Consider the following 14,857-nt stretch of genomic DNA (forward strand, 5'->3'; position numbering starts at 1 on the left):
AAGTTACTATCACCAGATCAGCACGGGGGGAGCTGATGCCCACCTGTGGGGATTATAATCTCGTGAGAATTCGCTATCCCCAGATCAGCATGGGGGGAGCTGCCCCCACGATCCAACCACGCCCACCTGTGGGGATTATAGGGATTACAATTCAAGATGAGATTTGGGTGGGGATGCAAAGCCTAACCATATAAGATTGTTAGCATTTTTGCTTCAAAATTAAACTATAAACTAAATTCCGCCTGCATTTAGCTTAACCTGTACCCGTGTACCTACCCCCCTCATGATCTGAAACATTTGAATTTCCATCGAAAAGATCCCCATATTCCTTCCCAGTAAGTCACCCACCACCATACACACACATCTAGGTAATCATGAGTCGAATTCTTTCCAACCTAGAATCCTTTTGCCTGTTTTAGAATCTCACAAGTGGATTCATACTATATGCATCCTTTGGTGCCTGTCAGCATCGTGTCTATGAGAGTCACCCACAATATTACACGTATCAGCAATTTACTCCTTTTTATTGTTAAATAGTATTCTATTTTGTGTGTGTGTATATATATATGGCTGTGTGTGTGTATGTATATGTCTGTGTGTGTGTGTGTATATATATATATATAGAGAGAGAGAGAGGGAGAGAGAGAGACAGTTTCCCTCTTGTCACCCAGGCTGGAGTGCAGTGGCGCGATCTCAGCTTACTGCAACCTCCACCTCCCGGGTACAAGTGATTCTCCTGCCTCAGCCTCCTGAGTAGCTGGGATGACAGGCATGTGCTACCAGGCCTGGCTAATTTTGTATTTTTAGTAGAGATGGGGTTTCACCATGTTGGTCAGGCTGGTCTCGAAGTCCTGACATCAGATGATCTGCCTGCCTCAGCCGCCCACAGTGCTAGGATTAACAGGTGTGAGCCACCGCGCCTGGTCTAAATAGTATTCTATGTATTAATATACCCTATAGTTTTGTTTATCAATTACTCTGTTGATGGATGGACGTTTTGGTCTCTTCAGCATATGACTATCAACAGAATGACCAGGAACTTTCTTGTGTGCAAGCATTTTGGTGGACCTATGTTTTCATTTCTCATAGATAAGTATCAAATTATATTGAATCGTAGCTTTAAACTGCATTTCCCTGATACCTAATGGTTTTGAACACCTTTTCATGGGCTTATTTCCCATCCATGTATCTTCCTTTGTGAACTGTCTGTTCAAGTCTTTTGTTCATTTTTAATAGGGTTGTTCTCACGGCTGTAACCCCAGCACTCTGGGAGGCTGAGGTGGGAGGATTGTTTGAACCCAGGAGTTCAAGACCAGCCTGGGCAACATAGTGAAACCTCATCTCTACAAAACTACAAAAAAATTAGCCAGGCATGGTGGCACGTGCCTGAAGTCCCAGCTACTTAGGAAGCTGAGGTGGGAGGATGGCTTGCGGCCGGGAAGTTGAAGCTGCAGTGAGCCATAACTGCATCACCACTGTCTGGGTGATGGAGCGAGACCTTGTCTCAAAAAAAAAAAAATTTTTTTTTGACTTAAAGAGCTCTTTACGCCAGGCACGGTGGCTCACGCCTGTAATCCCAGCACTTTGGGAGGCCAAGGCGGGTGGATCACGAAGTCAGGAGATCGAGACCATTCTGGCTAACACGGTGAAACCCGGTCTCTACTAAAAATACAAAAAATTAGCCGGGCGTGGTGGCAGGCACGTGTATTCCCAGCTACTCGGGAGGCTGAGGCGGGAGAATGGCATGAACCCGGGAGGCAGAGCTTGCAGTGAGCCGAGATAGTGCCACTGCACTCCAGCCTGGGTGACAGAGCGAGACTCCGTCTCAAAAAAAAAAAAGAGCTCTTTACATATTCTAGATACAAGTCCTTTGTCAGATGTGAATTTTTCTCCCAGTCTTGACTTACGTTTTCTTAACGGAGTCTTTAAAGAACACAGGTTTTTAATTTTGATGAAACAAGTTTATTACTTTTTTCTTTATGGTTATTCACTCTGTATCCTGTTTAAGAACTCTTTGGGCTGGGCATGGTGTCTTATGCCTATAATCCTAGAACTTTGGGAGGCCAAGGTGGGAGGATTGCTTGAGGCCAGAAGTTTCAGATCAGCCTGAGCAACATAGCAAAATCTTATCTCTACAAAATTAAAATTAAAATTGACTGGGTGTGGGGGCACACACCTGCAGTTCCAGCCACTTAGGAGGCTAAGATGGGAGGATTGCTTGAGCTCAGGAGTTCAAGATTGCAGTGAGCTATGATGGTGCCACTACACTCCAGCCTGGATGACACAGCAAGACTCCTTTCAAAAAAAAAAAAAAGAAAGAAAGAAAAGAAAAGAAAAAAAGAAAAAAGAAAAAAAATTTTGCTCACTCTCAGGTCTTTTTTTTTCCCCCCAAGATAGAGTCTTGCTCTCTCGCCCAGGCTAGAGTGCAATGCTGCAATCTCAGCTCACTGCAACCTCCACCTCCTGGGTTCAAGCAATTCTTGTGCCTCAGTCTCCTGAGTAGCTGGGACTACAGGTGCACACCACCACGCCCGGCTAATTTTTGTATTTTTAGTAGAGACGGGGTTTCATCATGTTGGCCAGGCTGGTCTCGAACTTCTGGTCTCAAGCTATCCGCCCTGGATGTCGGCCTCCCAAAGTACTGGGATTACAGGTATGAGCCACTGCGCCCTGCAGGTCTTAAAATTTTTCTCCTAGCTTTTCTTTTAAACATTTACATTTAGGTCTATAATCTATCTGGAATTAATTTTTGCTCATGGTATGTGGTACAGGTGGAGGTTTACTTTTTTCCCTAGATAGAGAATTGGTAGTTCCAGCACCATTTACTGAAAATGCTCTCCTTTCCCCATCAAATTGCTTCAGTGTCTGTTAAAATCAATTTGCAACAGGTCTGCTGTGGGACTCCTATTCTGTCCCACTTACATGTCTGTCTTTATGACAAATTATGCTATCTTCTTTTCTGAGACAAGGTCTTGCTTTGTCACCAAGGCTGGAGTACAGTGGCACGATCATAGTTCACTGTAACCTCAAACTCCTGGGCTCAAGCAATCCTCCTGCCTTAGCCTCCCAAGTAGCTAGGACTACAGGTACACACCACTACACCCAGCTAACTTTTTATTTTTTTGTAGAGATGGAGTCTCATTACGTTGCCCAAGCTGATCTCAAACTCCTGGCCTCAAGTGATCCTCCCACTTCAGCCTCCCAAAGGTTTGGTATTACAGGTGTGAGCGACTACATCTGGCCATATACTGTCTTGATAACTGTAGCTTTAAAATCAGTTAGGGTTTTTCTTTTTTTGAGATTATTTTGGCTATTCTAGGTTCCTCAAATTTCTATATAAATTTTGTTTTTATTTATTGATTTGAGACAGTCTCACTCTGTCACCCAGGCTGGAGTGCAGTGGCATGATCTCGGCTCACTGCAGCCTCCACCTCTCAGGTTCAAGCGATTCTCCTGCCTCAGCCTCCCGATCAGCTGGGGCTACAGGCACCCACCACCACGTCCAGCTAATTTTTTTTTTTTTTTTTAAATGATTGAATCTTGCTCTGTGGCCCAGGCTGGAGTGCAGTGGCGTGATCTCAGCTCACTGCAACCTCTGCCTCTCAGGTACAATGGATTCTCCTCCTGCCTCAGCCTCCCGAGTAGCTGGGATTACAGGCATGTGCCACCACGCCCAGCTAATTTTTGTATTTTTAGTAGAGACTGGGTTTCACCATGTTAGCCAGGCTGTCCTTGAGCTCCTGACCTCAGGTGATCCACCCGCGTCAGCCTCCCAAAGTGCTGGGATTACAGGCTGTGAGCCACCATGCCTTGCCCTATATAAATTTTAAAACAAACTTTCAAACTTTTTTTTATTAAAAAACAAACACTTTGTTGGATTATGACTAGGATTGCGTTGAATCTATAGAACAGTTTGGAGAGAGGTGACATCTTAGTAGCAAACCTTTCCCTCCAGGAACATGGTGGAGTTCATTTATTCGCAATTCCCTTAACTTCCCTCTGCAATGTTTTAGAGTGTTCAGTGCAAAGACTGCACGTGATTTTATTTATTCCTAAGTATTTTGTGATTTATGACATATAAATTTATGATTTAAATTTCATTTTTGTTTGTTACTAGTATATAGAAACACAATTGACTCATATATCCACATTGTATTCTGAGACCTTGATATATTTAGTTATTAATTCTAATAATTTTTTGGTTGATTCTTTAAGATTTTTTCTATGTAAACAGTCACGTCATCTATGTACAGGGACAGTTTTCTTACTTTCCAATTTTTTTTTTTTTTTTTTTTGAGACAGAGTCTCACTCTGTCACCCAGGCTGGAATGCAATGGCGCAATCTCGGCTCGCTGCAACCTCTGCCTCCTGGGTTCAAGTGATTCTCCTGCTTCAGCCTCCTGAGTAGCTGAGATTACAGGTGTCCACCACCATGCCTGGCTAATTTTTGTATTTTTAGTAGAGACGGGGTTTCACCATGTTGGTCAGGCTGGTCTCGAACTCCTGACCTCAGGCGATCCTCCCACCTCAACCTCCAAAGTGCTGGGATTACAGGCGTGAGCCACTGCACCCAGCCCCTTTCCAATCTTTATACCTTTTATTTTTCTTGCCTTATTTCATGGGCTATGACCTACAGTACAATGGTAAAGTGAGTATACTTGCCTCATTCCCAATCTTAGGGGGTCAGCATTCAGTGTTTTATCATTAAATGCGTTACACAATGATTGTGTTTTCTGCATATGGGGAAATATTACTTCTTCCTTTTAAATCTGCATGTTCTTCCTTTCCTTATATTATTTCACAGACCAATCCAACACAATGTTGAATCTCAGTGGTTAGAGTGAATGTCCTTGCCCTGTTCCCCCACTTAGAAACATTCACTCTTTTCACCATGAAGTACTTGAAGGTTTCTCATAGACGCCTTTTACTAGGTTGGAAAAGTTTCCTTCTATTCCTACTTTGCTGACAGCTTTTATCACACATGACTGTTAAATGTTGTCAAATGTTTTCTCTGCATCTATGGAGATAATTGTATGTTCTTTTTCGTTGTTGTTTTAATCTGTTAGTACAGTGAATTACATTGACTGATTTTCAAATGTTAAACCAACCCTGCATTCCTGGGATGGACCTCATTTAGTTATGACATATGATCCTTTTTATATATTCCTGGATTTAATTCATTTATTTTTCTTAAGGATTTTTCTGTCTATATTCATGAATGATATTAGTCTATGGTTTTCATTCAATGGCTGTGTTAGGCTGTGGAATCACAGAAATGCTGTCCTCGGAACAAACTGGAGAGCATTCCTTCTGCCTCTGCTTTCCAAACAAGTGTATGATTGGTGTTATTTCTTCCTTGAATGTTTGATAGTATTCACCATCATCTAGACCTGGAGTTTTCTTTGTGAGAAAAATTCAATTCCTTTGATATATGTATATTATCATTTTATGTAAATAGTTTGTATAGATGTGTGTATTCTTTTCTATTTCATCTTGTGTCAGTTTGGTAAGATGCTTTTTTTAAAGAAATTTTTCTATTTTATCCGAGTTGTCCAATTTATCGACATAAAGTTGTTTGTAAAGTTATCTTATTATACTTTCGATGTCTGTCAGATCTCTATTCAATTATGATATTGTAATTTTTGCTTTCTGGCTATTTCTTCATCAATCTAGCTGAGGTTTATCAATTTTTTCCAATCTTTTCAAAGGATCACAATTTTTATTTTAAAAAATTCACAATGAGTTTTCTGTTTCTATTTCATTGCTTTATACTCCTATCTTTATTATTAAATATTTATTATTAAATTCCTTCTTCTTACTTGGAGTTTAATTTGCTCATCATTTTCTAGCTGCTGTAGATGGAAATTGCCATCAGAGTGGTGCTAGGCGTGGGAGCTGCCTCTTGAAGTCAGTGATAATCTGGGTTACTTCCACATCCCCTGTTCGCCCAGCCTTCCAACATCTGTGTAAGCAGCTCTCTGTGTTAAATATCTAGTACAGTTTTGGTTTCCCTGACTGGACTCTGAATGTTATGCATATAAACTAGCATTTTTTGGCTGGGCACCATGGTTCATGCCTGTAATCCCAGCACTTTGGGAGGCTGAGGCAGGCAGATCACGAGGTCAGGAGTTCAAGACCAGCCTGGCCAACATAGTGAAACCCTGTCTGTACTAAAAATAGAAAAAATTAGCCAGGTGTGGTGGTGCATGCCTGTAATCCCAGCTACTCAGGAGGCTGAGGCAAAAGAATCACTTGAACCCAGGAGGCTGAGGTTGCAGTGAGCAGAGATCGCGCCACTGCACTCCAGCCTGGGCAACAGTGTGAGAATCTGTCTCAAAAAAACAACAACAACAACAACAAAACAAAAACAAAAAAAACTAGCATTTCTTAAAGTTTATTCCAAAAACATAAGTCCCATGAAATGCTCGTGGGTTCTGTGATCCAACGAGTTTGGAAAGTGCTAGCTACTAGATTTCCTCTGCTGAAGACTCTCAATGCACATTACCACATTAACGGCTGGAGTAGATGACTCTAGAGCGAATATTCACTGCTTCTCCCCACATCCGTGGAGGAAGTATGGTTCCCTGATCTTCGGTGTTTGGTGTATCCATCCAACTAACTTGCTTTGGCCAATAGAATGTGGGTGGAAGTAACAGCGTGCCAGGTCCCAGTGTAGACCTTAGGAGGTATTACAGGACTTCTGCCCTGAGAAGGATGTGCCAAAACCACCTCTCTAAACTGTTTCAGGGATGAGTGGAACAGATCTGAATTCAACACTTTGCCAGGGGCAGAACTGCTGTATCAGACTATAGATTTGCATGCAAGAAATAAATGCTTACTCTTGTATGCAGTGGTATGATTTTTAGGGTGGTTGTTACACAGCAAGAGCTGACCAATACAAACATCCCAAGCAGCCCTGTAATAAACACACTTAGCTTACTCAGCTTTTCATGTCCCCAAACTTATTTGACCATAGAACCTTATTTGTATTTCTAAGCAATTTGGAAAATAGTAATAAAAACGAACTACTTGATAGGGATTATTCTTAGATAAAATTATCAGAATTTTGAAAAGACATATTCTTTGCAATGGGATTTGTTACCTAATCAATAGAGTCATTCGCTTCTTAAATTTCCAGAGAGTATACCAAAAAGGATTTTTGAGATTCGTCATATTATTGTTAATTATCCCTACTACTTTTCCTCTTGGGAGCACCAGCTTAATCTGAGATACTTAGAAAGGTTGGGGACATTACTAGTTTCAACACCCTTTTGACTATTTATCTGCATGTGCCCACACCCACACATCCCTGTAGCCTTAATCTTATGTGCTTTAAATATTTTTCCCTCAAAACCTTGGAACTGCTGATTAGCCAATTCATTTTATGGAACATTTACACCATATAACCTAATTGGCAAAATTAGCCCTCACTGTTATCCCGGTCAGCCAAATCAGGCATCATTCCTATTAAAAGGGGACTGGAAAAAATTACAGAAACGATACTCTGCATTGTTTCACAATGGGCAGCCTATGCAACCCTATCCTCAAGGTTCAGGGAAGCTGAGAGGTGGAAGAAAGAGGCTGACAGATTTAGTTCCTCAGAAAGAAACATTTAAGATGGGCACAGTGGCTCACACTTGTAATCCGAAAACTTTGGGAGGCTAAGACAGGAAGATTGCTTGAGCCCAGGAGTTTGAAACCAGCCTGGGCAATATGGCGAAACCCCATTTCTCCAAAAAAATTTAAAATTAGCCTGGTGTGGTGGCACATGCTTGTAGTCCCAGCTACTCGGGAGGCTGAGGTGGGCAGATAACTTGCGTCCAGAAGTTCTTGGGCAGCAGTGAGCTATGAATGTGCCACTGCGCTCCAGCCTGGGAGACAGAGGGAGACCCTGTCTTAATAAAACAAAGCAAAACAGAAAGAAACACCTAATAGAGCCTCATGAGCAGAAGCCATGAGGTCCCAGGCAGCAGCGAGGGGAGATGGTGGATCCCTGCACCGTTACCCCTAGACCCAGGACTCGTCCACCATAGGGAAGGATTGTGTGGAACGCTTGCAGGGAAAGGCGGGAATGCTATGTCAATCTGCCTCAGGGCAGGATTTGTGCTGAGTACATGTTCCTATACAAGGAACCGTAGATAAAATAGATAAAATAGAGGCATTCGCTGAGCTGGGGTGAATCCGAAGTCAGCAGGGCAGATCAGCATCCAAGATGGAGCTGCATCTCTGGGACATAATTACTTCCCAGTCGTCACTCAAAGACAGACAAATGCACACACAGCCTTGCCGTGAATTGGATGCTTGAATGAAATACGGGGCCTCCGTCCATTTTCAATATTTGTTCTTGACGCTCTCTTTGCTTTGCCCAAAGGGAAGGATGGCGTGCAGGAAATGCTGCCCCAAAATACGGTACTTTCGCTTGCTGTGTATTTTAAGCTCAAGGAAACTGAGAAAACAGCAGAAGCGAAGGGCTCTCTGACCTTCCCTCACCCTGTTCTCCCCTGAAGCAAGCTACAGGAATTATTTATTTTGATTTATTTATTTGTTGAGATGGAGTCTCACTCCATCACCCAGGCTGGAGTGCAATGACGCGATCTCGGCTCACTGCAACCTCTGCCTCCCGGGTTCAAGTGATTCTCCTGCCTCAACCTCCCAAGTAGCTGGGATTACAGGTGTGCCCCACCACACCTGGCTAATTTTGGTATTTTTAGTAGAGATGGGGTTTCACCAGGTTGGTCAGGTTGGTCTCGGACTCCTGACCTCAGGTGATCCGCCTGCCTCAGCCTCCCGAAGTGCTGGGATTACGGTCATGAGCTATGGCGCCTGGCCCCTTTCTTTTTCAATTTTTAATTTTTGTAGAGATGGGGTCACACTGCATTGCCAAGGCTGATCTCGAACTCCTGGCCTCAAGCGATCCTCCAGCCTCGGCCTTGTGAAGCGCTGGGATTATAGGTGTGAGCCACTGTGCCCAGCCACACTCAGAAAATCTTGTACTTGCAGATTAATACTGTTAAATATAATCACGTCTTAAAACTTCTCAAGATGAGGAGCTGTTTTTCTCATTTTGCTTAACCAAACATAATTCTACTTTAAAAACAGAAGCATCTCTCTAAGTTTTGTTTTTTCAGATAATTTATTGTTAAATGAAGACATCACAAAGAGAAATGGAGTGGGGCAGGTGTCAAAGGTAAACTGAAAACGTCATGTCTGCCAAACGCTATTCTGGTTTCCTAAGGTTAGAAACAGGAAAAAATGTCAAATGAAAAGGTACTCGCTCAAATTAATTTTTTTAAAAGGTTTGTAATTTGAAAGGAAAACAACTTTTCACTAAAAATATCCTTATTACATGAAAGCCATAATTTAAGACACTGAGAAAAAAGCTTTTTAATTAACAAATAAACAGCATCTCTCAGAGACACTTAGGAATGTTTGTTTTTAATCAGTGGGTCTTAAAAATCACTGCTTCCACCCTGCAAACGAACATGAATCCACTGTGGATGGCGTCCTCTGACACACCCTGAAGTGTTCCGTTTCTCTCCACAGACTTCCTTTCCTGCAACTTTCAGCAAAGCAGGTTTGGAGAGAAAGAGGATTAGAAAGAACTACAATTGGCTCCCTAGTGAATAACTTAACACAATAAAACCCAGTTTTCCATTTGCATTACACATTCACAATCGCTCACTGCTACTTACTTCACTGACGTATTTCAGACTCTCTCCACACCTAGCATGATTTGTCTGAACTTAACACAGTCCCCCTAAGACAAAAAAAAAAATCTCCTAAGGACGTCTGAGAACACAGCGGTGTTCAAAGGCCACGTCCTCCCACACAGGACCCACGCCTGCCACGCAGCCGTTTCTGTTTCCTGAGCTCATCCAAGCAAGCGTCTCCACGGGGCAGAGCAAGGCCTTGAGGATCCTGCTAACATGACTTACAAATTATTGGGAGCCGAGGCGGGTGGATCACAAGGTCAGGCGTTCGAGACCAGCCTGACCAACATGGTGAAACCCCGTCTCTACTAAAAATACAAAAATTAGCTGGGTGTGGTGGCGCACGCCTGTAATCCCAGCTACTCCGGAGGCTGAGGCAGGAGAATCGCTCGAGCCTGGGAGGTGGAGGTCACAGTGAGCCGAGATGGCGCCACTGCACTCCAGCCTCAGTGACAGAACGAGACTCCATCTCAAAAAAAAAAAAAAAAAAAGACATTGACCACTTAAATGACCACAGCATGAAATCAGACAGAAAAATCCATTTTTATCAATAAATGCTGTGTCACTTGCTCTTCCAAACACAGGAAGCATTTTTTGCTCTGCATGTGACTGAGGAGACTGTGGGTCCCCGGGTGCCCCCTCACTGGGTCCCAGCCAAGCTTCAGCCCGGCCAGCTCAGACCATGGGTGGGCGGCAGGCCCTGCCCACAGGGCGTCGGTGCATTGGTTAGGGGCACAGCGGACCGATGCTGTTGTCTGCAGAGGACAACGTGGCTCTCCAGGACTCCAGCGACTGCACACGACGGCGATTATCACTGCACTTGCTGCTGTGGCTCCGGGGCACCACGGAGCTCAGTTCAGCTGTCGGCGCAGATGGAAGCCACCCGCAGAAACCCGGAGCTGCAGCCGAGCTGAGCCCACGGTGCTCGGTGACCCTCAGGCACTTGAAATAATTTGGATGTATTCAAAGGAAATATCCAGTTTGTTCTTTCCAATATTGGAAGAAAAAAGTAAAACCATCAGCCCCTTTCTCTACTCAAACACCACAGGGATTGGCAGGAGGTCCCAAGAAGGGGTTAGGGGAGGATGGGGTGGCGGGAGGCAGGGCTGCAGCCACCGCACCCTGGTCCACCCCGCTGCTGGGCCGGGTCAGCCGAATTCACACGGTCCTTGGGACCATTTCAGTTGACTGTCACCTGCCCCCATATGGTGGTGTAAGAGGAATGCGCGCCACCACGGCGGCAGGTTTTGACATCATTCCCTACTCTGAATGCACCTTAGCTTGTCTGGGGTCAGGGGATGGGGGCACAGATGTCCTCGCCTTTTTTTTTTTTTCCTGTCACTTTTTTTTAGAGATGGAGGCTCACTATGCTGCCAGACCGGTCTCGAATTCTTGGGCTCAGATCCTCCTGCCTCAGTTTCCAAGTAGCTGAGACTACAGGCGCCAGCCACCACGCCCAGCTTCCTTGCTTTTTGAATGAGACCTAAGGCGCTGGCAGAAACCCTCTGCGATTCTGACGCCATCCAAACCCTAAGACTGGGCCAACCCCGGCCTCTCTCATGATGAACCAGGTCATCGCCTGTGTCTGCCTCCTCCGGGTGGCCGCAGGTGTCAGTCAGGGCCACTGCTTCCTGTCCTGAGTGTCCGCTCCCCGCGTGGACTCCCAAAACGTATGTTTTCCAAGCATACTCTTAGAATGCTGTTTCCGTCAAAAAAGGCCCTCCACTCCGTTTTGCCTTATGAAAAAATGGGAAAGTATTCTGAAAGTATTCCAAAAGCCCAAAACACCTATCGGAGACTCACGGAAGCCTGCGGAGACGTCACCAGACACCAAGAGTTCCAGGCATTTTCTCAGAGCCTGTGCTTGGAACTGACCGTCAGGAAGCAATCAGAGCCCAGGCCGCTGCTCCCAAACCAGGCCGCCCATCAGCCTGGCCTTCCCAGAGCAGGTGGCAACACGGAGAACCCTTTTTTTTTTTTAAAGCCATCTTAAATTGTGTTTTGGGATTTTTTTTTTTTATATCATGAAAAAAGATTTAGAGAATTACAAGAGTTTAGGTTAACAGGAAACACAAATGGAGGTGGAAATTTAAAAACAAAGGAACGGAACTCAACTCTCCACAGATTGAACCCACACAGGTGTCACCGTTTACTGAATTAGCACCACTTTTGCGCAGTGAAGACACCCGTGGCTGAAATTCCTTAAATCTCACTTTTTCCACGCTCTTCTTCTGACACACCGACCTGAAGGAGAGCTCTCCCCTCCCTGTCCCAGACTGCTGCTGCTTTCCTGCACACAGCAGCAAACCAGGACATAGATTCCCTCTAAAAACAGCTTGAAAATTACAACACAAAGATCTCAATAATTATGAGATGCAGTGATTTTTTTTCTTTTCCCCCATCCGGGCTTGGAGGTATCTCTAGGTTAGACTCCTCTGGGGCTGGAATGACATGAAGGGTAAGGTCACCCAGCTTGGCCAGGGCAGTCGGGGGCGGGACATCAGGAGAGCCGGTCCCACCCCAGCCCCGCCTGCTGAGTCAGCGTTCATCAGAGAGGTCGTCGCTGCCCAGGAGCTCCGCGGTTTCGAGCTCCACGCTGGACAGGAACCTCCTCAGCGTCTTGCGGCAGTTGTAATCGAGGGTGGTGGTGTAGATGGTCTTGGGGTACTTGGGGTAGACGATGGTGGTGCTGAGGAAGCGCGTGGGCCTGTGGCGTGGCTCGAAACGCACCTCAGCCTTGTAGTTGCGCCACGTGCCATTGGGGATGCAGGTGACCGTCTGGCTGCAGGAGGCCACCGCCAGGCCCAGGGGCAGCTGCACGTCGTCGATGAAGTGCCGCTCGGAGTCGTACTTGACCGAGGAGGTGTACCTGGGTGGGAGACATAAGGTCGCGTGAAGCCGCTCCTCCGAGCCAGGGGCTTGGGGTCCCCACTGTGACCGTGAGTCATTTGTGGGGTGCACATGTAGAAGTGTGGCTGCTCCAGTAAGAAGCAGCATAGGGTCACAGAGTCTATAAAGTACTCACTATGTGCCAGGTACCCGCCTAAGTACTTTACTTACGGGATCCAATTTAATCTCCCCAACAACCCTGAGAGAGGAGACCAAGGTGCAGAGGTGAAGGCCACAGCGCCACTGAGTGTTGGGGCTGGGATTTAAACACAGGGGTGCAGGATTCCAAAGCTGAGCCCACATCACTGTTAGCCACTGCGGGCAGCAGCCCCTGGATCCCGCTCCCACTCGCCTAAGCTTCAGACCTTAGCCACGTTACTTCACTCTTCTGAGCCTCCGTTTCCTCTTTTCTTTTTTTTTTTTTTTTGAGATGGAGTCTCGCTCTGTCACCCAGGCTGGAGTGCAAAGGTGCAATCTCGGCTCACTGCAACCTCCGCCTCCCGGGTTCAAGCGATTCTCCTGCCTCAGCCCCCGAGTAGCTGGGATTACAGGCGCCCGCCACCACGCCCAACTAATTTTTGTATTTTTAGTAGAGATGGGGTTTCACCATGTTGACCAGGCTGGTCTCGAACTCCCAACCTCAGGTGATCTGCCTGCCTTGGCCCCCCAAAACGCTGGGATTATAGACATGAACCAATGCACCTGGCTTCTTTTTTTTTTTTTTTAAACAACATATCTTTTATTCCTTGTAGAGATGAGGACTTCCTGTGTTGCCCAGGCTGGTCCTAAACTCCTGGGCTCGAGTGATCCTCCTGCCTCAGCCTCCCAGAGTGCTGGGATTACAGGCATGAGCCGCCGCACCCACCCTATCAGCTCTTTAATGAGAGGATAAAGGAACCCAGAAACCTTGAATGCTGGTTCTGAAAGTTTGGCTATACCAAATATTAACACTTTGTTCGCCTTGGCATTTGGTTTGGGGACCCTCCCTAAACCTACATATCTGGGTATCTGACTTATCAATGAAAGCCAATTATCATCTTGATTTCCATAAGATAAACTGGCATCTATGTTCTTCAGGCACTTAATTTTTTCAAGTCCTTCTTTTAACTTTGGGAGTCAGTTTTCTTTTCTTTTTTTTCTTTTTTTTTTCAGAAACGGAGTCTCGCTTTGTCACCCACTCTGGAGTGGTGCAGTGGGGTGATCTCAGCTCACCGCAGCCTCCACCTCCTGGGCCCAAGCGATCCTCCCACCTCAGCCTCCTGAGTAGCTAGGACTACAGGCGTGCACCACCATGCCCAGGTAATTTTTGTATTTTTTGGAGAGACGGGGTTTCACTGTTGTTGCCCAGGCTGGTCTCGAACTCCTGGGCTCCAGCCATCCTCCTGCTTCAGTCCCCCGGAATGCTGGATTCTAGGCATGAGCCACAGTGCCTGGCCCAGAGTTTTCTTACAGAAGCAAAGCTTTAATGCATTTTACTGAATTCTTATAGCTTTGTAGATACTGAAAAGAGAATGAGCGTCACATATAGACACATCTAACAGCACTGCCTCCAACCAGCCCCTACCCACTGGTCAGGTGACTAAGAATCAGAATTCTTTTCTGTGAGTGGAATGGAAATTTCATCTCTCCTCCTTAGGCAAGTAGTTAAGAGGCTGGTGGGAGTCATGGCCCCATTTTGTTCAAAATACAAGCTCCACAGGAACAAAAGGCTGAACTGCTCACCTCCCAACTGACGAACCTCGTCTTTGTTCCATGTCAAAGGGGCCTTTGTGTTAATGCAGCGGAAACTCCAGCTATCAAACCACCAGGTATCAGAAGTAAAACTCCTTTCTCTAAAAAGACCTACCTTTACCTGAGCCTTTCAATGCATCTTTGCCCCCAGATAATCCTGGATGAGATAATCCCCAGAGGAAGACCAGCGCTTGCCTAGTGAAATTATACTATGAGACAAGGTTAAAAGACCTCAGAGACAGGGTTGGCAGGTTAGGGAGTAGGGGACAGCAGCTTCTGGGAAGAAGAATTAATATTTGACAAAATTGTAATCCTCTGACGGCCATGATACATGCAGTGCAAAAAGAAAATGCAGAACTTTATACATAACATGATCTCATTTTTATTTTAATTTTAAAAGCATGTCTATATATTTAATTGGTTAGAATGCAGAAACAGAAAGAGGACCCACCAAACTATTAATCATCTTTGTCATACTTTTGCAATTAACTGACTTTTTTATAACAACAAGCATTAATATCTGGAAT

At 45.2% G+C, this 14,857-nt stretch overlaps 1 protein-coding gene across 1 annotated transcript; it reads right to left on the reverse strand.

Moving 5' to 3' along the window:
* Nucleotides 1–9,172: 9,172 nt before the first annotated feature.
* RFLNB (refilin B) lies at nucleotides 9,173–12,707 on the reverse strand. The gene has a single exon (XM_032137977.2). The coding sequence runs from the start codon at nucleotides 12,705–12,707 to the stop codon at nucleotides 12,249–12,251; it is 459 nt and encodes a 152-aa protein (XP_031993868.2). The 3' UTR covers nucleotides 9,173–12,248.
* Between the last annotated feature and the right edge of the window lie 2,150 nt (nucleotides 12,708–14,857).

The sequence above is a fragment of the Hylobates moloch genome, unplaced genomic scaffold (genome assembly GCF_009828535.3).
Source record: "Hylobates moloch isolate HMO894 unplaced genomic scaffold, HMol_V3 SCAFFOLD_19, whole genome shotgun sequence".
Lineage (NCBI taxonomy): Eukaryota > Metazoa > Chordata > Mammalia > Primates > Hylobatidae > Hylobates > Hylobates moloch.